General features: G+C 41.0%; 1 protein-coding gene across 1 annotated transcript in view; it reads right to left on the bottom strand.

Annotated features, from left to right (window-relative positions):
- The window catches only part of LOC309552099 (teneurin-2-like), a 1,659,581-nt gene that overhangs the window by 837,200 nt on the left and 798,435 nt on the right, over window positions 1-23,946 (bottom strand). Inside the window, exon 5 of the mRNA XM_082252878.1 lies at window positions 13,729-13,963. Coding sequence (XP_082109004.1) covers window positions 13,729-13,963 — 235 coding nt within the window. The remainder of the gene's footprint in view (window positions 1-13,728; window positions 13,964-23,946) is intronic.

Below are 23,946 nucleotides of genomic sequence, written 5' to 3'. Positions count from 1 at the left end.
GATTCAGAAGTATCTGAATCTCAGAATGACATTACAGTAGAAACAAATTCCATTTAAATTAATTTAGTTTTGTTTTGTTTATTCGTTTTCTATTTCATTGCAAACTTTTGGAACTATTTGAATTCGGATCGATGGAAAAGTGGTCAACTGATCCAAATTCTATGTGAAGAATAGCTGGTTGTTAAGGAGCAGGCTGGGAAGTCAGTTGTGTGGGGGTCCCTCCCTAACCATACCAGGCCTTTCTGGTTTGGTATAGATTTTAAGGGGAACCTCATGCCAAAATTTTTTTTAAAAATGCTGTGGAGTCCCCCTCAAAATCCACACCAAATGTTTATCCAAGCATTCAGCCCAGCATGCCAGGAAAGGTGGGGGGGGGGGGGTGAGTGAGAGGCCCCCCTCCTGTACCATACCAGGCCACATTCCCTCAACATTGGGGGGGGTTCTTAGGGCAGAGGGGCTCCCCCACAGCACCTTGTCCCCATGTTGATGGAGACAAGGACCTTTTCCCCACAACCCTGGCCCAGTGGGTGTGGAGTTGCGGGGGGGCAACTTTTCAGAAATTGGAAGCCCACTTTAATAAGGGGGCCCCCATATCCTGCCCTACCATGTGAATGAGTATGGGGTACATAATACCCCTACTCATTGACCAAAAAAGGTCAAGGGTAATAAAAACACAACAACAGTTTTTGACAAGTCCTTTTTTAAAAAAAAAAAGAAAAAAAAAACATAAAAACGCTGATGTAAGGGAAAAAAAAAACAACACCGCCCTCCGAACATGACTGTTCCCATCCAGGGACACAACCAAATGACAGGTAATTATAGGGGCAGGGGTTACTCAGTGATATAACCAGGTGACTCTGCCCCCATATCTACCTCTCATTGGGCGAGTGTCATTATGGAGTGAGATAACCCTGTACCCATGTTTAGCTGTCATTCAGGAATGACACTCACCTAAGTCAGCATATTTATGTTTTTTATTTTTTTAATAAAGGACTTGTTCAAAACTTGTTGTGTTTTTAATAACTCTTTGAGTACTTTTGGTGAATGACTAGGGGTAGTTTGTACCCTATACTCATTCACATGGGGGGGGGGGGCGGGATCTGGGGGCTCCTTTGTTAAAAGGAGCTTCCAGATTCTGATAAGCCCCCCACCTGCACATCCTCACAACCAGCAGGCCAGGGTTGTGGGGAAGAGGCCCTTGATTTAGGGGGGGCCCCTGCCTCAAAGCACCCCCCATGTTGAGGGCATAAGGAAGGGGCCTACAGGCTGGCGTCCGACCACCGTATCCCTGATGCAGAACAGCGGTCTATCTGATGTGAGTTACTGGCCTTTATTGCTGTGACATGTATATGTTTCTTACCTCAACTTTTCAATAAATGCTACACTATATAAGCAACTTTGGCTCTATATGATGAGCATTTATTTAGTACATCCACTATTCCATGAATGAGAGGACGTCCCTGCATCATAGAGGGGTATCCAGCTCCCGATGGGATTTTAATCAAGGTCTTTGGTTTCATGATTTCTGGTGAGTGCATTTGAATGCTGGTGCAGGAACACTGTCACCCATTGCATTAGTCAGCGGAGGTGGATTCACTGTTTTCTGAACTTTTTGTTTACATTAAATATTTTAGTATGTGATTTGACACCCTATATATCACCATTCATTTTCACCGTGGATTATGGACTTTTATAGAGGATTGGACTTTTACTTTCTAATTTTTTTCTGTTTTATGAGCAAATTTATACATATTATTTTGCCATTTATGATATATCATTTTCATATTAGCACTGCACTTGTTTTTGTTTCATGTGGCCTGATATGCTTCAGGAGGGTGGGGCTCTTGCTCCTCCCTCCCTTTCCTGGCTTGCCGGGCTGCATACTCATATAAGGGTATGGCAAAGATTTTTTTGGGGGGTACGCCATTTTGTTTTATTTCAGCATGGGGGTTCCCCTTAAAATCAACACCAGTCCCGAAGGGCCCAGTTGCAGTCTTCAGTGATGAAGAGTAAAGCCTATTGGGCTTAATCAGATTTTGTAACTTGGACACTTTAGTATATACAAAATGCCATAATCATCAGGTAACAAATTACTGTATGCTTAATGTATTAATTAAAAGTACATGTGGGCCCTTTCTTGTTCTCTGTGAATCTACCTTACACTTGTATTCCCATCTTTTATATTCTTAATGCTCTTCTACTATTCATGTGCCAACTCTGCTTGTCTGCTTATTATGGTTTATGATATTTTTATCTTCTTATCTTTCTGAAATGATTTAACAGTGACCCATAGCCTAGACCCTGACTATACTTCTCGGCCCTCCAGTGCTGACCTTGGTCTGCAGATGCCTTTGGCTTTGCTTGGTGACTTAGTGGACAGATCTTTTGCTAGCTCATTAGTTTTTGCTTGTAGGATGGATACTCTGAGAGTGTCAAAATGTTGTTTATACCTCTACAAAAGGCTCCAGTTAATATTGGACACTTCTTAGTCTGCACTTTAATTTCTGCCTATGTTTACCACTGGAAACGTTGTTTAACCAGTTGTGGACCTTGGGTGTGCTACATAAACCTAAAAAACTTTATTACATAGGGCATATGTAGTATGCCCTGTCCTTCTGCCTCAATTCTACACTCTCTATTATTTGCTGGCAGTTCCTGACCTCCAAAATAACAGAAGGGATTTACTGCAGCTATTACAGCTGTTAAATAGACCTTCTGACACAGTGGTCATAAACACTGTTCAGATGCAAGCTAGAGGCATTTATAGTAATGTACGCTTGTATTTACTATGTATTATTCATCTGAAAATTAAAGAAATTAGCTTTGATCTGCATATGATGCCAGCACAACCCGACAAGTAAAAAAAAATAATTTAAATGTAATTTAGTCCTATATACCTCTTATAAACTCTTAGCCCATGTTCACAATGAACCCAGGTTTTTAATCATGGTAGTTTAGCTGAACGATTTCAAACTTGAATTTCAATAAGACTTGGGGGGTGATGTGAAAAACATCTGTGCAGCTTCATGTACAGATGTCTATTGAAATCACCACCAAAGTTGCCAAAAGTAGTGCAGGAACTACTTTTGCAAATTGGTGTAGCGCCGCAAAGACGGCATCGCACCAAATGGGACGGTGCCATTGCTGGCCATAGGCTGTGATTTGGCATGCAATTTGACATGTCAAATTGTATGTCAAATCACGCCAATGTGTACAGGGGCTCAGGCCTCATTCACATAGGTGTACTATAGTATACCCTCATGCAAGGGCTGTGTTTGCCTGCACAGGGATGCACAAGTGTTTAATGCATCCCCATGCAGGCAGTCCCATTCATGCATCCCAATTTGGATGCAGCAGCTGCAGAGACACAGCTGGTGCTCCTAATTTGACAGCTATGTGGTTGTAGATTCATGGTCCTAAATGCACATTGTCTGCATTCTGGGCTGCATGTCTGAACTCATAAAGCTTTAAAATTGGGAGCAGCAGCTGTGTTCTTGCAGCCACTGCATCCATACTGATCCATACTGATATGAATGGGACTGCCTGCATGGAGTTCCATGGAACACCTGTACATCTTCAGAAAACACAGCCCACGCACGAGTGTACGCTGTGGTAAGCCCGTGTGAACATGGAAGTAGTTTCCACAATTTACTTTTCTTTCCCTTTTTCTCGTTAGTTACTATTTTTCTGCTGTTTTTTTTTTTAATCCTATATTTTAGTTTTTATTCAGAAAACTTTCCAAGCTGCCTTTTCAAATTTAAAAGATATACAAATAATCTGTCTAAAAAGTTTTAGGCGTCTTTTTTTTTTTTTTTACCTTAATTGTTCAGAACAATTGCAAAGGGACTACAAAAAATTACATAAAACAATGGATAAGGATATGAAGACTGATATGGGAACCCTATGTATTTTACATATGCTGAGACGCTATTAGAGAGCTGTTCTCCTGAAAAGATTCAGTGAGGTGCATTTACTAAAGACAAATAGACTGTGCACTTTGCAAGGGCAGTTGCACTGATTTTTTTCCAGAGCTTAATAAGTGTAGTGAATCTTCACTTTGTAAAAAATACACAATCAGGTGCAAGGTAAAAAAAAAAAGCATATTTGCTTGCATATGATTGGATGATGGAAAATAGCAGAGCTTTAATAAATTTAATAAGTTCTGGTGAAAATGAGTGCTGTACTGCACTTGCAAATTGCACAGTCTTTTTGTCTTTAGGTAATCCAACATTGTGCTGTCATTTTACAAAACCTGACACTTGACATACCCCAAACTCGCTCATCCATGTCTTTATTGACCTTGCTTTGTGCACTGGTCCTAATCATTTGGTGGAGGGGGGATTAAGGTGTGGGGTTGTTTTTCAGGGGTTGGGCTTGGCCCCTTAGTTCCAGTGAAGGGAACTCTTAAGACGTCAGCATAACAAGACATTTTGGACAATTTCATGCTCCCAACTTTGTGGGAACAGTTTGAGATGGCCCCTTTCTGTTCCAACATGACTGTGCACCAGTGCACAAAGTAAGGTTCATAAAGCCATGGATGAGTGATTTTGGCGTGGAGGAACTTGACTGACCTGCACATAATCCTGACCTCAACCCAATAGAATGCCTTTGGGATGGATGAGAGCGGAGACTGCGGGCCAGGCCTTCTTGTCCACATCAATGCCTAACCTCACAAATGAGCTTCTTGAAAAATGGTCAAACATTCCCATAGATACACTCCTAAACATTGTGGACAGCCTTCCCAGAAGAGTTGAAGCTGTTATAGCTTCAAAGCGTGGACCAACTCAATATTGAACCCTATGGACTAAGGCTGGGATGCCATTAAAGTTAATGTGTGTGTAAAGGCAGGTGTTCCAATACTTTTGGTAATAACTCACTAAAGTCAATTCAGTTAAAAAAAATAAATATATATTTATATATATATATATATATATATATATATTGCTTACTCATAGCAATGGAGGACATTTTGCACTGGCCAATAAGATGATGAAAAAACATTGCACCAGACAGTGATTTTTCTAATAATGAAGGCACACTAAAATGTTTTCATAGTTTCACAATATTTCAATGTGCCTTCATTCACCAAGCAATCTCCTTCTGGTGCAGTGTTAACCTGTGAAAAAAATATTATTAAACAATATAAAAATCAATAAATTTAGGTGCTAAATATCCCAAAACATCAATATTTAGCTTTTTTTGGTAAATATAGCACTTTTATGCAAACCGATTACTTTTATTTAAAGCGGTAGTATACTCATTTTTGTGACTTTTATCTACAGGTAAGCCTATAATAAGGCTTACCTGTAGGTACAATTAATATCTCCTAAACCTGCACGGGTTAGGAGATATTTGCCCTGCATGCAGCCGCTGATGCCAGCGGCGCATGCGCTCTGAAGGTCCGGCGGAGCTTCAGAGTTCCTTGCCGGGAACTTGTCGGAAAGTGAAACTCCCGCGCGCGTGTGTGGGAGTGACGTCATTGCGGCTCCGGGCCAATCACAGAGCCGGAGCCGCCGAACCCGGGAGAGACGCCAAGGGAGCATGTCAGCTCCCACAGCGGTGTCCGGGGGTCCGTGTTGGGGCTTCGTTTTAAGGTAAGTATTTCATAATGAGTTAGTATGCGATGCATACTAACTCATTATGCCTTTGTCTTGCAGGGTTTTTTTTTTTTTTTTTCAGTATACAATCGCTTTAAGTACTTGCATTTATTTTAAGGCAACAATGCATGCTTTCTTTATTCTATTGAATTGACTTCTACATCTCTTGTAAATTTTGATGATAAATTACGCACAGTGCCTGCAGCTACAGAGGTTAGTGAGGGCTTGTTTTAGAGTTTATTTACTGCTTGTTCAAAGCAGTTCTGACACTCTACCAAAGTTGCTAAAAGAATATCACCCTGTAAAATAAAGTAAATAAGAAGCTCTACTACTGTTTGTTAATAATGCTCTGTTTAATGAAATCCTTCTCTAGAATGTGTTAAAAATCAGGAGTGTTTTTCAGGGGTATAAGTCAGATGTGTCATTCAGCGTACTCATCACTCATCCAGTTGCCCTCTGCAAGTGCAGTTGCTCCAGAGCTTAGTAAATGTGTAAAGCTTCACATTGCAAAGAGTACCCAATCACGTGCAAGGAAAATAAAAACAATAAAAAATGTTGCTTTGCTTGCACATGATTTGATGATAGAAATCAGCAGAGCTTCTGCTCATTCGCTAAGCTCTGGAGCAACTACACTTGCAGAGTGCAACTACACTGTGCACAGTCTATTTGCCTATAGTAAATCAACGCAATTGTGTCTTATAGTGAATTGGCTTAAAAAGCCAGCAAGTGCTGTGGGGACACAGTACATGGACATAGAGGAGTTGATTTATAAAAGGCAAAAGGACTGTACACTTTGAAAAGTGAAATTGCCCTCTGCAAGGGCAGTTGCTTCAGAGCTTGGTAAATGAGGTAAGGTTTCACTTTGCAAAGAATACCCAATCACATGCAAGGAAAAAAAAAACAGCATTTTTGCTTCCACATAATAATTGGATGATGGAAGTCAACAGAGCTTCTGCTTTTTTCTTAGTTCAGGAGCACTTGCAAAGGGCACAGTCGTTTTACCTTTAGTAAATCCACCCCATAATGTTGTATTTTGAGAAAAAAAAAAACAAGAGGTGACAGGAGAGGTCAGTATTTACTTTATTCTTTTACAGGGTAATATTATTTCAATAATGTTGATAAAGTTACTATAATAGTATGTAAATAATTGTTGTCTATATCCTGGCCAATATTTTACTTTAAAGTTTTAAAAATATATACTTATTGGTGCAGGTACCAATGTGTTACATATAGCTCTCTGAATATACACTACATAATGGTAGCTAAAGGATTAATGACTTCATTGTTCTAAAAAAACAACTCAGGAAGTCCATTATTTTATTTGTAAAAAAATATGTTTCAGTACATTTAGCCCCTGTTCACACTGGGGCGACCTGTCAGGCGACCTGGTCGCCTGACAGGTTGCCGTAGGTCGCCTTCCATAGAGAAGCTGTGGACCCGTTCTAATAGGAGCGACACAAGTCGCTCCGACTTAGAAAAAGGGTCCGGAGCTTCTTTGGGGCGACCCGGAGCGACCGTCATAGACTTCAATGTTATGAAGTCCGTGCCGGCCGCTCCGAGGTCGCGGTGCGAGCAGCGCGCCACGACCTGTGAGGTCGCCCCGGGAAGTAGCTTCGCCCCAGTGTGAACGGGGCCTGAGAAGGCCATTATTAGTACTTTTACTTTCAAATGTCTTATTACATTTAGACATATAGAAAGAACATAGAAAAAATGTGTACTAATACTAAGCAAACAATTTTTGCTCAATATAAATTTAACAAGCAGTTTGTAGACATCAAATACCGACTATATTTTATGACATAATTATAGCCCCCCAGAATATATGACAGGAAGTAAAACTTTAGAGTGTTTACCTTTATATCACCATCACCCGAATACACCTGCATGCAGCTTATTGTTATAGTATATCTTTACTGGGCATAGTGACAGGTACACTTTATTGTAGTGACTTACAAAGGGAAAGTGAAGTGTATAAACTTTTCTAGAATAACAGTGCTGAAATGTAATCATTTTGAGGTCCATGCAATTACCTGTGTTATTCTAAAAACAGAAATCTGAGACCGTTTAATCTTTAATCTTGATCCGTTTAAGCTGTATATGTGACCTCAACTTCTGTAAAAAATATCCCCCCCCCCCCCCCCCACCAATTAATAGAAAATGACAGACATTCAGTGGTAGTAAATGTTTAGACATTTTGTGGATGAATGACAATGGGTGTGGGGCTTAGCCCATGGACACAAGATCTAGAGCTGCAGTGTATTATTTATTTGTAAGAAGCATACCTTTTTTCCCTAAAGAGATACATTTATACATATTATATATTATTAAATATGGATTGTGGCAAAGTAATTGTTTGCCTTAGAAGATACTGTAGAGTTGATGATTTAGAAGAATTGAAGGGATTGGAAATCAAAAGGAAATGAAGCAGGTTTCGCATTCTAGCGAGAACTTGAACAAGGTATTTATCTATTTTGTAGAAACTAGAACAAAAGCTGCAGGTGCAGTCAGTATAGATTGCAATGTCACTTAGGAAATTAAGGGTTTCAATAAATGTTTTCTAGGAACTTCAGCATGCCGTGTCACATGGAGAACAATTCAACATTGTGTATGTTACATGATAGAAGATTTTCTGTATACTTATACAGTACGTGATCTGAAATAAACTGGGCTTGAAGCTAGTAAGCTAATCCAGGGATCCTTTTGTTTACTAATTGATTTTCAAATAGTGAGAAAGTTTTACTGTTACCCAAAATCAATAGTGATAATGGTATCCAAGACTACTACATACACTACTTCATGCATTAAATGTTATGCTGTATGTTGTTTAGTATACACATGTATTATAGAATTGGTGTACAATTTAAGTAAGATATTTTTTAAGAAAAAAAAACAAGGTTTTGAAAGGGCATGTTTTTGTTAGCATATGTTGTGTAAGTTTCAATTTAAAAAATATTACAGCTGATTTCAGTTGAGTCTATCAGATAACAATAGTCAGTGAAATTCATGAAGACCATCTAAGACACTCTAGAACAATGATGGGAAACCTTGGCACTCCAGATGTTTTGGAACTACACTCCCATGATGCTCATGCACTCTGCAGTGTAGTTGAGCATCATGGGAAATGTAGTTTCAAAACATCTGGGGTTCCAAGGTTCCCCATCATTGCTCTAGAGTTTCATAATGCCTCATATGGTTGCCTTATGTCAGTGCAATTGACAAATTTAGATTGAAGATTGGAGGCTACATGAGCACCACTTGGAAGAAGGTTTTCTGGTAAATAGAGGAAAATATTGTAAAAAAGAAACAAAAGCCAAAAAACCAACATTATATGTAGGGAAAGGCTGGAAAATGAATTACCCATTGTTAATTGAACTTGGAAATGTAAGATTTATCTTTAAACCTCATAAAGAACCTCAAAAACTGTCACTAACCTAAAGTGATATTAAAAGCAAAACTTAAAAAAACAAAAACAAACATGGTATACCTACCTGCTCTATGCAGTGTTTTTACACAGAGCAGCCCCAATCCTCCTTTTCTTGGATCCCCCACTGGTAATCCTAGCCCCTCCCTCCTGTTGAGTGCCCCCAGAGAAAGCAGCTTGCAATGGGAGCAAGCAAAAAAGGCACTTTCCCGAGCCACTGCTCTGCGTATCCATTCAGAAATAAAGCCGTGGCTTGGCCCCGCTCCTCTCTCTCCTCATTGGCTCACTGGCTGTAATTGGCAGCAGCTGAAGCCAATGGCCCCCAGAGAGCCTATGCTCTTATGCACATTGATGGATCATGAGGGAACTCAGGTACATATTGGGGGGGGGGGGCTGGGGGGGGCTACACACAGCAGGTTTTTTACCTTCATGCATAGAATGCATGAAGGTGAAAAATCTTCAGCCTTCAGAACCACTTTAACCTCCTAAAGCATAACCCTGACTTTACCTATCCATAACTCACGCAAACCTTCAACTACTCACCTCATTGTGCCACAAAACATTGTGTAGTAAAAATCACAACAATTACACTTACCAGACAGCACGTAGCACTGAATGGTACTGGTCTACCTTTGACATTTCCTGGTATTTAAGTTTCAGAGATATAATTTGCCAGTCTGGATTTTCCTGAAAATTGTTATTCTTCTGAGATAAGGTTAGTACTGGTAATATTTGCAGCAGTTGGATAGACCTTCAGCTGAATAGATCTGCTATAGATCAATTTAGGGGTAATATGAGACTACAAACCTAACCACTTAGTGCCGGTCACACACAAATATGCAGCCCCTTGGCAGGTGTCTCTCGGTGCTGAGTAGTCGCATATTTGCGTGCATTAGTGCAAATACAGCTGTGCCAAGAGCATGCGCCCTGCACGCTCACAGCACAGTTACTGGTGGCTAACAGAAAGCTTCCGATTGCTTCTTGCGTTGACAGCCAATCATGGCAGTCACATGATCATAAGCCCCACCTCCCAGCATCCGAAACCCATAAAGTGCCAGGAAGCACCGGCTCCAAGGGGTTAATAAATTGGGGCTATCCCTGATTCATGAAAGTGAGCTGGCATAAACAAAAGAGCTTGGTAAACAAATCTATTTCAACTATTGGATCAAGCCCACATCCACCTTCAATATGTGACTGAATCCTCAGCTTACAGATCCTACGTTTCCTGGTTTTTGGCACTTGCTGCATGGACTTGGAGGCAGCAGAGTGGCTGGCTAAGTGGCTAGCACTTGTGCCTGGTACTGCTAGGATTGTTGGTTCGAATCCAAACCATGGCACTAACTGCCTTGCATGTCTTCCCTGTGCCTTTGTGGGTATACTCAGGGCACTCCTTGTTTCCCGCCACACTCCAAGGGCATGCTAGTAGGTTAACTGGCTCCTGTCTAAATTGTCCCAAGTATGAATGTGAGTTAGAGTTCTTAGATTGTAAGTTCCCTATGGGTAGGGACTGATGTGAATGTACAATATATGTGTAAAGCACTGTCTAAACTGTTGGTTCTTTAGAAGTAGAAATAGTTGTGCAGCGCTAATGTCTTTTATGATCTCTATTAAGTCCACATCACACCAAAAGAAAAATTATGGTCATGATCACTCCAAAGGAAGAAGTCCCAAAAGGATGGTGCTCAGTTCATAAGTAGAAACCACATATCTCCTTTCAAACGAAACCAGTGTACAGGAAAGCCGCCACCATGAGGGGTTAAATAGCCTCTTACCAGAAGTCTATGCTCCTTATTACAGGGATCACAGACAGCAGAAATCAAACCAATATGGACATCAAGGAAAGATCTCTCAGCTTCCCACTCGATCTGAATGCCTGGCGTCCCTCTCACAGACCGTCAGGATATGTGGAAAACAATCAAACAAAAATGACTGTCATTGACAATGTGCGGTCCTGTGGATGCAGGGCATTGCATGTGCCTCCCCCGGGAGCTGTGGTGGTAATCCCCGCAGTCTTGCAAAACGCACCACACATATCCCCATATAAAAAAACGAAGTGCAATTACGGAAGAAAGTAAGTGGTGACTGTTGCTGTGAAAAGGCAAAAAACTGTACTGAGTGTCTTAAGTGTCTGCCTCATGCGGTGTGTCCCAGATCCTGAGTCTTAATTAATATCATTGGTTCTTTATAAGTACCTGAAATATAAATATATTTTTTTCTTCTAAAAAAGGTTTTGGATGTTTCATTGCATTTGCTTTTAGAATTGATGTTAGCGTTATGTTATTTTTCACACATGGCAACTCCACCTCCCCTCTTCCCTACTCTTTCATTCCTGTATAGTGTATAACCTGGTATTGTTATTTCCCGGTCATTTGAATCCCTGAACCAACATAGGAGCTGTCAGCTCACAAAGCTTGTTGCGTACACTACGAGCATTGGTGCACATGACATGACAAACACTGCTATCTACTGCTTCATTTTTACCATCAGAAACTTTAACTGAAGTGATCACCCAATCAGCCCAGTCCTTAGCAACGCAAACCCTCACATTTGTTTCAACCTACCGGAGGGAGGAATGATCCTCTTTAATTACATCTCTGCCCCCATTTCTCAGATTAAATGCATGTAAAAAGAACTCCTAAGTTTCATACTAAGAAGCTCAGTGCCCTTGTGAGGGGTGCAAACAATTTTTCTTGTACAGCTCAATGTCAGACCACCTGATAGCATCATGACTAACATAACCAAAACCTTCAGATTTGAACCAATCATTGGAGGCTGCTATACAGAGCACTTTCTCTTATTATGCACAGGTAAGACCTCTGAAAAGGTAACAATACACCTTAACTATTGAAGATTCTGGCTCAAATTCGTAAAACCTTTTGTACAGGACACACATCATTCTGGGACAAATCATTTGTGCCAAGGTGCACAACAACATCAACATTACACTCTTCACTAACTTTTCTGACAATTTTTAAAATAAGCCTTTTATCTCTCCTAACAGTAGCACCAGGCAAAAACCTAAATTCCTTTGACACTTCCACATGATTTCCTAAAAAAACACCTCTTATAATTGAATTACCAACAAGGAGGTCACTTCTTCTTTTAGGAGCCGTATCCACAACATTCACCTGGTTTGCTACCTCAGGTAAAACAGTTACTTTTGACATTGCAATTTTTTTTTCCGGGGTCCTCCTTCCTATGCAGAGAAAGGTTTGCAAGCTTTGTTTGCAACCTTCTAATATCTTTTATAGTCTTCAGTGAAGAAATCCCTTGATTTGTTTTACAAACATGCCTCCAATCCTGAAAGGCTCCACTCTCCCTGTTGAATTGTTAAAACATTTTAAATTATAGAAAAAAAACAAGGAATAAAAACATCCTAAGGCCCCTTTCACACATGTCCATTCCGCCGACGGACTCCGTTTGAGCAGGCAGATGACAGCTCCGTCTCCGCTCTGTGTGCAGACATGGAGGTGTCAGATCCTCGCTGTCCTATATGGGGGAATCGCATGAGAATGGGCCGCCTGTCAGTTCTCATCCGATTCCCATCCACCAGACGGATGGACAATAGGGGTTCCATCCGTCTGGATTTGACAGACAGGATCGGATGTCAGCGGACATGTCTCCGCTGACATCCGCTGCCCCATAGAGATGCATGGGCCATCCGTTCAGATCCCCCTGAAAAACTGACAGGCGGATATGAACAGACCGTATGTGTGAAAGAGGCCTAAGTGGGGATAAGCTTGTTGTTCAGTCTAAACGTTAGTTCAGGACAGACACTGGCTGTTTGGAAGCCTGTATGAACTCTGAACATTTAGGGTATCTGGTCCAGTCACTTATATGGCGACATAAGCAGGGAATGGACCCTTACATAGTTGGTTAATTTTCACCATTTTGGGGCACTGATGTCCTTCTTTTCCCCACCTCTTTCTTTATATAGCAAATGACAGCTCTGGGAGCTGTCATTCAGCTAGTATTACCAACAGGGATTGGTCATGTTTTGCGGCGGGACGTCCAATAACACTTTGATCAGTGATCTCTGCCATTGGCTGAGAGTGCTGATTGGGAGTCGGTCAGCTGCTGGTTTTCCAGCATGCATGTCTGACTGAAGCCAGCCAAATGGCCACCTTCTGTCAGACAGACTGACTTACACGCGGGCAAAATGTTGGCCATTTTTTTTAATCAGACAAATGTCTCCTGACATTCTGCCGCGTGTACCCGCAATGTACTTTTGTTACTATCTGTGTCCCCATTAGAGAAATATCCCATCTTTTCTGTTCTTGTCCTATCACTGTTTTTTCAACACTGGTAATATATTTTTCACCATAGAAAAAAAAAGAAAAAACATACACACTTTAGTTGCAACAAATTGACAATTGTAAGGGTACTAGACAATGCTGTACTATATATATATATATATATATATATATATATATATATATATATATATATATTTGTATATATTTGTATATACTTGTATTTATATACTTGTATATATATGTCTGTATGTGGGACAGTTCACCTGGGGACTGTCACAGCACCCTCAAATAGGTGGCACACTTACTTAAGCTGTAGACGCTGGTATAGTTTAACTTCAATAACACATAATAAGGTTTGCTAAGAATATTTGGACCTAATATTATGCTTACAGGTATTGATATAAAGCCAGAACAGATAGGAGAGGGTCATAAGTGTGCATAAAGCTTACTGTACCTGGTCTCCAGTGGAACATTACTGTTGAGTACCCAGCTGTCCTGAAGCTGAACTGACTCTGGAGTTGTGGCCAGGTCATTAGGAGCTGGAGCTGGTGCATGAATCTGGTTTCGTCTGTTAGTCAAAGAGTTCTTATTGAGGGAGTTGGCTGAAGAGTGGTGGTGAGACAGTGTATGGTTGTGAGGAGGGGGAAGAGGAGGCCGAAGTGTTGACTGGCTGTGATGATTTGTTGGACCTATAAAAAACATAAAAAAAATTCACTGTTGACATATCATTCATTTATTATAAATCAGGTGGGAATACAATACACTGTATAAAACACAAATTGAGAAAATTCAATATAGCATTTGCAATACTTTTCTGATGGTATGGCCCCTGTGTATAATTCATGAAAGCCTTGCATCAGTTTAATTAGGAGGTTTGGAGTATAAGATTCGGGTAGTTCTTATCTGTGCCTCTTTCAAAATATTTCACTATAATTAGCACAAGTTCATTCAAAATGACTTCATGACTTCTTAAGTATGCTGCACATACTGTAGCAGAGCTGTAGGAGGGAAACTGGTCCACCTACAGACTTCCTACATAAAACCACAAGAGGAAATACAAGTCCAGTCACCCTGCACAAGGAGAGAGAGCAGCAATGACCAGTCTTTGCTATAGGAAACTACTGCAAAGAAGCAAAGTGCAGAAATTGCTTCATGTTGGAATACTGTATAGATCTGAAACAAGTGCACAAAGGACACCAAGTGTCCAGAAAAAATAAACATGACTATTATATTAAGGCAATATTTGTTTAGCCCACATTTAAAGTGGAATTTCACGCAAGAATGAAAATAAAACCATGATTAATATGTCATAGAACATAAACTTTGTTGAAATATATATAGGGTGGTTTTGGATTTCCCCTATTTATTATAAATATGTAGTATCTTGTCTATTACTATAGTTAGCTAGTCTATTAAAGCTCTGATAATTTTAATGACGATGATACAATAACACTGTTAGCTATAAAAATAAACTTGAATGCTTAAATTAATTCAAAAATCTCATTTGTTTATAAAGAAAGTAAAAATGCTAACATAAAAACACTAAAAGAAGACTACAGAGCATATAAAACAAAAGAACATAAATGATTCTTTATGTAAGGTCGTCCTCTGTATTCGGTATCTCTCATCTGGGCTCAATGGGAAAGAGGAAGAACTCTAGCTGACCATTACCTTTTAAACCACACACAGACACACCCCACAGAAACACCCTCTGCCCGCCTGTGTAGTCCTCTGTCCAATGAAACTCCATAAGAGGCCATGCTTCCTAATCACTAGGAAGTAAAGTCTTCCCCTGACCATCTTCCAGGAAGCATGTTGTGGCCTCCACTAGGTAGCAGCATTAGTCCTTGAATCACTGCTTTTGATCAAGGCCATCTTTTAGTAACAGCTGGCCTAGTAACAGCTGGCCTAACAGCTGGCCTTTGATGTTGCTGTAGGAAATCAGTCATTTTAATTCACACCTACCCAGGAGGTCTTAGCTGATGCTCTTCTACCACCATACAGCACATCAGGAGGACTATGCAAGAACATCCTGTTAGGAGATGAATTCCCATTATGACTACTGGCATTCCAAGATGACGATTTCCAACATAGGCCAAATTACTTTATCAACCAGGCAGTAAAACCCCTTCAACATTTGATATTAAAATGGTTGTAAAGGCTAAAGTTTTTTTTTTTATCTTCATGTTTTCTATGCATGAAGATAAAAAAAAAAACCTTCTGTGTTCAGCAGCCCCCCTAATATTTACCTGAGCCCCTCTCAATCCAGCATTATCTGGGAGAGTCTTGCCTCTCCGGGAACTTGAACTCTTGATTGATTTTTGGCAGCAGCGGTAGCCATTGGCTCCTGCTGCTGACAATCACAGCCAGTGAGCCAATCAGGAGATGGAGGAGGCAGGGCTGAGCTGCAGTTCCGTGTCTCAATGGACAGAGCAGCGGCTAAGCTTGGGTGCCCGCATAGCAAGCTGGGAGGGGCCAGGTGTGCTGATGTGGGAAGAGGAGGATCCGGGCTGCTTTATGCAAAATCACTGCACAGAGCAGGTAAGTATGACATGTTTTGTTATTTTTTTTTTTTTATAAAAAATTAGACTTTAATATCACTTTAAGCATTTTGTGACCTGTTGATTGTCTAGCTTTTTTTAGCTACTGTTTTAAATAGACCCACCCCATCCTGCCCAGCACTGGCCCCATCTCTCCCGGCCATCTGAACAGACACACAAACACGTGAGACTCTGCTGAAACTAACCTCCACACAGTAACAGTAGAAACATAAGATGTCTGTCTGGAGTCCTATTACTATGAAACGTCAAAGAAAACCAGCCATGGGTATATGTCACTTCTGGAAATGACCACTAGCCTTCAATGGTAATGCCTGCCAGCTAGCTATGTCACTTCCGGTTATGAGGATGCTAAGGCTGCAGGGGACATGTCCAGCAGCCACAATGAACAAGAAAACCACTGAGGCTTCAGGTTATGTGACAGGCAGCTTTTTGGAAAAAAAAAAAAAAAGTGCTAAGAGGCAAATTTAAACAATTTAAACTATGCTGTTTTTTTGCTATTGTGGGTACTGATTGCTCAGCAATGACCTAACGAGAAGCCTTTCCTTCCACTTTAAGCTTTAAAGCAAGAATCCAGATTAATATATGATTTAAAACAATATATATGTAATCATTTTTACATTTCACATCATTTTTACTTCAGTTTTGCCATTATTACTGTTTAAACATGGCAGCCACAATGCCTAGCCAGCATGATAACTGTGTTATTCCCAGGTTCAGAATGCCAGCTTATGGGGCAATAAGTCACTACATATTTCAGTAAGTGACTGATTAATGAGTGACAATTAAGAGTCAGAAGCAAGGTATGCTAGCAGTTATATAATAGAAAATATTGTGTGGTAAGAGTACTGTTTGAACTTGATTATGACTTGCAACCTGGGTGTCTGCGATGCCAGCAGACCTGACATTGCACATACATGCATAACAATTTGTTTTTAATTTTCTATAATTTGGCCTTTAAGCCATCACACATGTTTTCCACTCCCACCGAAGATAAATACACTGCAACTGTCCTTTATTACCCTCTAAAAAACATGCACCTATATATAGATAAATATTGGACCTATTTAAATGCAGTGGATGCAAGCAATTGGACTTTGAACATTAAGCATGTTGTAGTCTAAGAAATAATAAGATATACTGAGTAATAAAGTACTAAAATAAATATAATTACAGTTAAGGAGAGGCCAAAAGGAAATTCTGGGAAGAAAGCCAGTGATGATAAAGGTCTTATAAGTCATACTGATACACAGTTGAGTAACTACCATTTCAATCCAGCAGCCACTTAATATCAATTCACTGGAAATTGACTTGAATAATATAGAACACATAAATTAATTATCTAAAGGAGTGATATTGCAATTGACCATTGAGTTTCCATGATATATATTATATATTTTTTTTTTTTTTTGTGCAAGGAATACCAATCGTTCAAGACAAGCTATATTTGCAGAGGACACCATCCAATGCTTTGTATATGAGCATCTGCTGCTCAATTAGCTGACATGACCCTCTGTTCAACATGTAATTCTACCCCACCCCCCTCCACACACACACATACACACATACTAAAATAGGAATTGAGCTGCAATTGAACTTAACACTATGTGAATGAAACATTTTGCATCACATGTATTACATTTCCTGGAAACAGGATAACCCTGTGGCTGCTATCCATAGCATGCATTTGGATTCCTTGCTTCATTTGAGAGATGAGAACTGGTTGCCCTGGACAACTATTTTACTCTATTTTAGTTTTTGAAAAATGTCCGGTATAGTGTGGTCAGACAAGCACACACAATCCCACCGCTATAATTCCTTTGAATTAACTTTTCAAAAACATACGAGTTTGCAAGTGGCAGTCCGGAGTTGACTGTTTATGTCAACGCAGACAGATACTTCCTTTAGCTCAGCAAAATGCTTTGTTACATTTAGAGTTGGTCAGCTAAGGGCATGTGGTACAGTAAGATTGCTTTCATAAGGGCTGGCTGAATAGTGCCAGTGACAACATGCCTGTTAGTTCATAGCTAATACTAATTACTAACTCTTTAATGTGGATACCTAGAATAAAATTCTCCATATTTTCAATATTTTCATCATAGATCCTATACTGTTTTACTGTACAATAGTTACAGCAGGGCTGGTGCAAGCATTTTTGACACCCTAGACGAAACCTCATTTGGCTGCCCCCCACTGTTTACGCCGTTGACTCCACCCCCTTTGCCCTGCCCATGTATATGATGAAGGTGGCAGGGGGGGGGATTTTTGAAGGGTCTTTCCACCTATTACTTCAGCTGTGGTCTGCAGGCCCGTACCTACTCCTCTGTACCCAGCCTGAAGACAAATAGTGGCAGCACCAACTCGCTTCCTTATGCCAGCCATGGTCTGCAGGTATATGGACAGGCTAGGGTAGTATATAGACAGGCTAGGGTAGTATATGGACAGGCTAGGGTAGTATATGGACAGGCTAGGATAGTATATAGACAGGCTAGGGTAGTATATGCACAGGCTAGGGTAGTAAATAGACAGGCTAGGGTAGTGTATAGACAGGCTCGGGTAGTATTTGGACAGGTTAGGGTAATAAATAGACAGGCTAGGGTAGTAAATGGACAGGCTAGGGTAGTATATGCCACTCACTTTATCTGTGGACCAGGTCCTGGTGTCTGCGGCTTCAGAGACACCTGTGCTTACATCAGGCCATTGGGATCGTCTCCAGTCCCTCACGCTTCATGGATAGCTGACATCTAGTTCCCACCCCTTGGCTCTGATGGCCATGCAGTAAACTGAATGGGCGGGCAACCGAGCGAATGGCTGCAGGGAGGCCAGGTGAGTGCCGCCGGTCCAAGAAGCAGCCCAGCTGCCGCTGCAGCTGCCTTGGGCCCCAGAAATACATGTAGCCCGGTGGCCCCAGCCCACTGGGAAGATGCCTGGTGTGCCCTATTGCCAGTCAGGGCCTGACCCCCGCCCAGTCCACCACAGGCCCAGTTCGCCCCTGCCAGCACGGTGCCCTTGACCAATGTGCGCTCTAGGCCAGCGCCTACCTTGCCTATAGGTAGTGTTGGCCCTAAGTTACAGTATCAGTTCAGAAAAGAAAGTAAAGGCAAAAGGATATAAATCATATTTTATAGCTTTGTAGATATATGGCCCCCTTTTCTAATAATGTTTTGGACAAGGCTAAACATTTTTAACCTTAAGGCATTCCCTGCATTAATGGATAAGTTTACGTTTTTGAACATGTTACATGATATGCCCATACTTAGGGTGTAACATGTATCAGGTTCAGCAACCTCGCCTTGCACCACAGTTTTTCCCCTTTCCCATGGCAGTGCCCGTGGCAGTGGGCAGGGGATCTTCTCCCCTGTCACAATTTCAAACCAGCAAGGCTGTGTGGGGCTCTGTCCACACAGCTGCATCATTCGTTCACAGAGTTCTGTGAATTAATGATTTACAAGTCCCATCTGCTACCAAGTTTTGAATAAACTGCAAGGGTGCTAGTGAATGCTCTCATAGCTCACTGGTTCTTCTTGGACTTTTTTAACTGTCTGCCTGTGCAGGAGTTATGGGTAGACAGCTGTACCAAAAGTCAGCAGAAGCCTGACATTGCATCTGCAATCTGCTATTGCATAAATAATAAAATAATACATGCACATTTTTTTTCTACCTGCAAAAAATGTGTTTTTTTTTTTTTAAGTGAATTTATCCTTTAAGGTAAAATGTGTCCCAGTATTTGTATTGCCCTTTCACCCCCCCCCCTGTATACTTATATATCTTATCCAATCCTGATTCAGACTGTGCCCACCAGCAGTGGCTCTCTACTCTCTACACTCACAGAGGCAGTAGGAGCCATTGGCAAATCCTGTGAGCGAGGAGGAGTTCTGAACTGCACTGTGTATGTCTATAGACATAGGTGCATGTTCACCCCCCATAGGAAGCATCTCCCTACTGTATGGTGGTGCATAGAGAAGAGGAGGAGGCAAAAGTGCCAGCAAGGGACCCCAGAAGAGGAGGTTCAGGCCTCTCTGTACAAAACCACTGCACAGAGCAGGTAAGTATACTGTGAGGGGCAGGCATAGGCCATTTCTGCCTAAAGTGCTTTGTTCTCTTTAAAGTTTTTAAATAAACATGTCATACTTATCTGCTCTGTGCAATGGTTTTGCACAGAGCAGCCCCGATCCACCTTTTTTCTGATCCCCCACCCCTCCCTCTTGGCTTTTCCTTCTCAGCGAGTTCCCTACATAGAAAGCCCCACCCCCCTGCTCCCTTGTCACAGAATTTATTAGACAGCAGACCAATGGCTCCTGCTGTTATCAATCTGCCCAGTGATGAGGGACAGAGAGTGTTTTGATGTGATTGGGTATTCTTTGCAAAGTAAAACTTTCACCACATTCAATCAGATTGATTGACCTTGTTATTGAATTGGAAAGATGTGTATATTAGGGGAGGTTCTTTTGGCCAAGTTATGACAGGAGAAACTGGGTTCCCTGAAGGTGTCTGATTGTTGCATGAATATTCCAAGTACCCTGTCATCTACCTTGTCTGTACCTCAGTTGGCTGTTCTGGAGCCTAAATAAATGCATCTCTCTAGGTGTGTTGCTGCCGTATTAATGCGCTTCAAAGATAGAGGAGTTTGCTTTCCATACTGACTAGTGAACTCTTGCCTCAACAATAGTTATAAAAATTATTATCATTATTTGACTGCAGCATACGTTCAGTAGAGTCTACACAAATAAAACTAGGCTCCACAATATTGGTGTTTACAATATTTTGTCCACCTCCTATAAATGGAATGACTGAGTTTGACAATGTTGCTTCATGTTTTGTGCTAGAGCTAAACTAATTAACAAACTGCACTCACTAATCTAATGTTATCAGGTATGTAAAGTACATACCCAGGCGCAAAATGGTTCTAGCGAACAAATTTAGGGCCTGAGTGATTTCTGGTTCTTTCTGGTGTTTTCTCTGGTTTACTTCATGGCTCTTGTGTTTGACATCACATCTAGATTGAGGGGTTTTCTGCTATACCAATGACCACCTGGAATGCTGCCACCTGCTGGAGGTTTTGCAGATATGTCTTTATATTTATTTTATAGGTGAGTTCAATTTTTTTTTATTTTATAGATTTTTAATAAATATTACACTTAGATATTGGAGCTTCCCCTCCCCTTTTTTTGTTTTGGTTTTTACATACTCCTGGTTCATATGCTGGTTCTTCCTGTTGTGCTCCCTGGTATACCCCCCGCATTCTGGTATCTAATTCCTTGTTTCCACTGAGTGGTATGGTACGGTTCAGTACGGTACGGTTCAGAACGGTACACCTTGCGTTTCCACCCTTTCATGATAGGTGTGGTGTAGCCGGAAAGCAGTGATCGACGATTCTCTGTCAACCAATAAAAGTTCTGCAGAGTGCAGCTCCACCCTGTTGGTACGGTACTAATGTGCTTGGTACCCCAACGAAAGGGTCGCAAAAAAGTGGTACGGTATGGAATTAGGGTACCATTCACAATGGAAACTGCAAAAATTGCATACCGTACCGAACCGTACCATACGCATTACATTACATCCACCTGGAAGGGTCTGCTGTAACACCATTGATCACCTGTTATACTACCACCTACTGGAGACTTGACAGATGTGCTAATATTCATATTGTAGCAGAGTCTCAGGCTCCTCTCATACACGTTCGGGGATCTCTGATCCACGATCCAGTTCAGATCTTGGTCCTCTCCCCCAGGCCAATTTAAACTCACCTGTAACAGACAGCCAGTGCTCTCATCCTGGGGAATCAGACAACTCCTGTCTGTGAGAGCAAGAGGTTGATAAAAGCTAACAAGTTGAGTATGTGGAAGCTAACAAGCTGTAGGCTTACTCAACCTGTTAGTTAGGGCCTGTATTTTGTATAGTGAGTCCCGAGACATGGCTTGGATTTTGTTTTATTATTATTTTCCCTGTTTGTTTTTCTGAAACACTGTACAGCACGTGTATATTGCCTTGTATATAGCATGAATAAACACTGCACTGTTTGTCACTACCTCACTGGATTTGGTATCTGTGCCTGAGAGACTGCTTATCCCAGGGAGCTTTGTGCTTGCTACCTGTTCCCCAGCTAACAGTATTTTAAATGTGTGTGCTATATAAACTTTTAATTTTTATTGAGTTGAAAAAAAAATACTACACTCAGGTATGGTCACCTTCTCTCCCTCTTTCTTTTCTTTTTGGCCACTGTGGAAGATGATCATACTGTATTTTACATCTAAAGTTGTCAAAGAACACCTTGGTTAACTCTGCTTTACAGCACTATAATCCACAATTTAATTATTACAATGCTCTTCTTAACCTCAAAAAGCATGCAGGCATGTAAAAACCAAACTTATGTTATATTTATGTATTTTACAATAGGCTACACATCACGCATTTCAATTTATATGGTATATGTGATATTTTAACATTGCTATTTACTAATTGCAAGTAGGCTGTTCGCTTTGCAGGGAGAATTGAACCTTGCAATGGAATTTGCCCCAGAACTGAATGAATGAGGTGATGCTCTACTGACTTTTATCATCCAATCATATGAGAGCAATTATGCTGCTTTTTTAAAACAAAATTCTATGAATGTGATTGGATATTCTTTGCAAAGTAAAACTTTCACCACATTCAATAAGCTCTAGGATAAATCCCCTTCCAAACTGCAACTTCCTTTCGCAAAGGAACCCCAGGGACTTCAAAGGCTGCATTTATGCAATCCTCACAGTTTGATGAGACTATATACACATACATAGAAGAGAAAACGCACTTCTAAGTGTATTGGCAGTAAAATGAATAATTCATTTTATCAGCAATCCAAAAAATGTGTTCACATAAAAATAATGCTAGGACAAACATCATATTGTGTATCACTTTTTAGGCTCGGTTCACATATATGCGATGCGGGAACCCTGCAAATCCACTGTGGGTTCCCCCATCACATTCAAATTGCAGGCAGTTCACACTGCCATATGCGAATCACTGGGGGTGTCACTAGAAAGTTAACAACATCCCAAGATCAGTTCGCATATCGCAGTGCAAACTGACAGTTTGGACATGAATTGGATTGCATTGGTGTGAACCACCATACAATCCAATTCTGCTGCAGACCAAAAAAGGGTCCTGTGCGTGTTCTGTCCTAATCTGATGCAAATTCAGCCATACAATTTGTATGGCTGAATTCGCATCGTACAGACATTGCATGTGATATGCAGAGCAGTGTGCTCTGAATCACATGCGATGTCTGTCATCGCTATAGTGTTAACCGAGGCTTAATGTCAATGCAATGTTACTGCTCTGTGTTGTGAAAAAGGAGATTTGCAGAGGTGGTTCATTGTATCGATGTGTCATCATGATTGACATAGATCTACAGTTTAACACTGGACAATGGGATTGAGTTGAAATCACATGGGGGACATTGTTTATTGCAGCCATTGTTTACAAAAAAGTGTACGGTCTATTTTAAAAAAAATGGACCGTCCCCCAAAAATTATTTAGGGATTCAAGCATGCAGGCTGGAGAGCAAGGCTACGGACAGCAGCCAAGTTACCAGGGTCGCTGATGGGGGGGACCACCTGTCCTCTTGTAGGAGGCCCAAGCACACACAGAGGCCCACACATGGAGAAGGATTAGTGGTGGACAGTAAATACAGAACTCTTTCTCCAGCAGCTGAAAGCTGATATCTCGCCCTCTCCCTGCTGCCAGATTTTATCTGCAGAGAAAGGTATAGTTGTCCCTCACTAATCTCCCTCCCTGTGTGGGCCCAACCTCTCAGCCCAGGCTCTAATGTTAGCGCTGCTCCTGAGTTTGTTATCTCTAACTTTGTTTCTCTCCCTCTGTCTCTCTGATCCTGGAGCTCCAACTGCCCAGCCTGTATATTTTTTTCATCTTCTCTTCATTTTTATTTATTAACTCAGTTTTTTCTTTTAGATTTAGCATGAATTATGTGAGTTATGTTCTATTTCTGTCTGCTAATAATGATTTTATTGTAATTTTAGCTAAATATATCCTTAATATTTTCTTGAGGGGGCTGTCAGGTAGTATTTACAGGGCCCCGCGATTTCTATCAGCAGCCCTGCATGTGACCCCCTTCA

Source organism: Pelophylax lessonae (genome assembly GCF_965119305.1).
Source record: "Pelophylax lessonae genome assembly, chromosome: 4".
NCBI lineage: Eukaryota > Metazoa > Chordata > Amphibia > Anura > Ranidae > Pelophylax > Pelophylax lessonae.
This window is presented reverse-complemented; position numbering and strand designations above follow the sequence as displayed.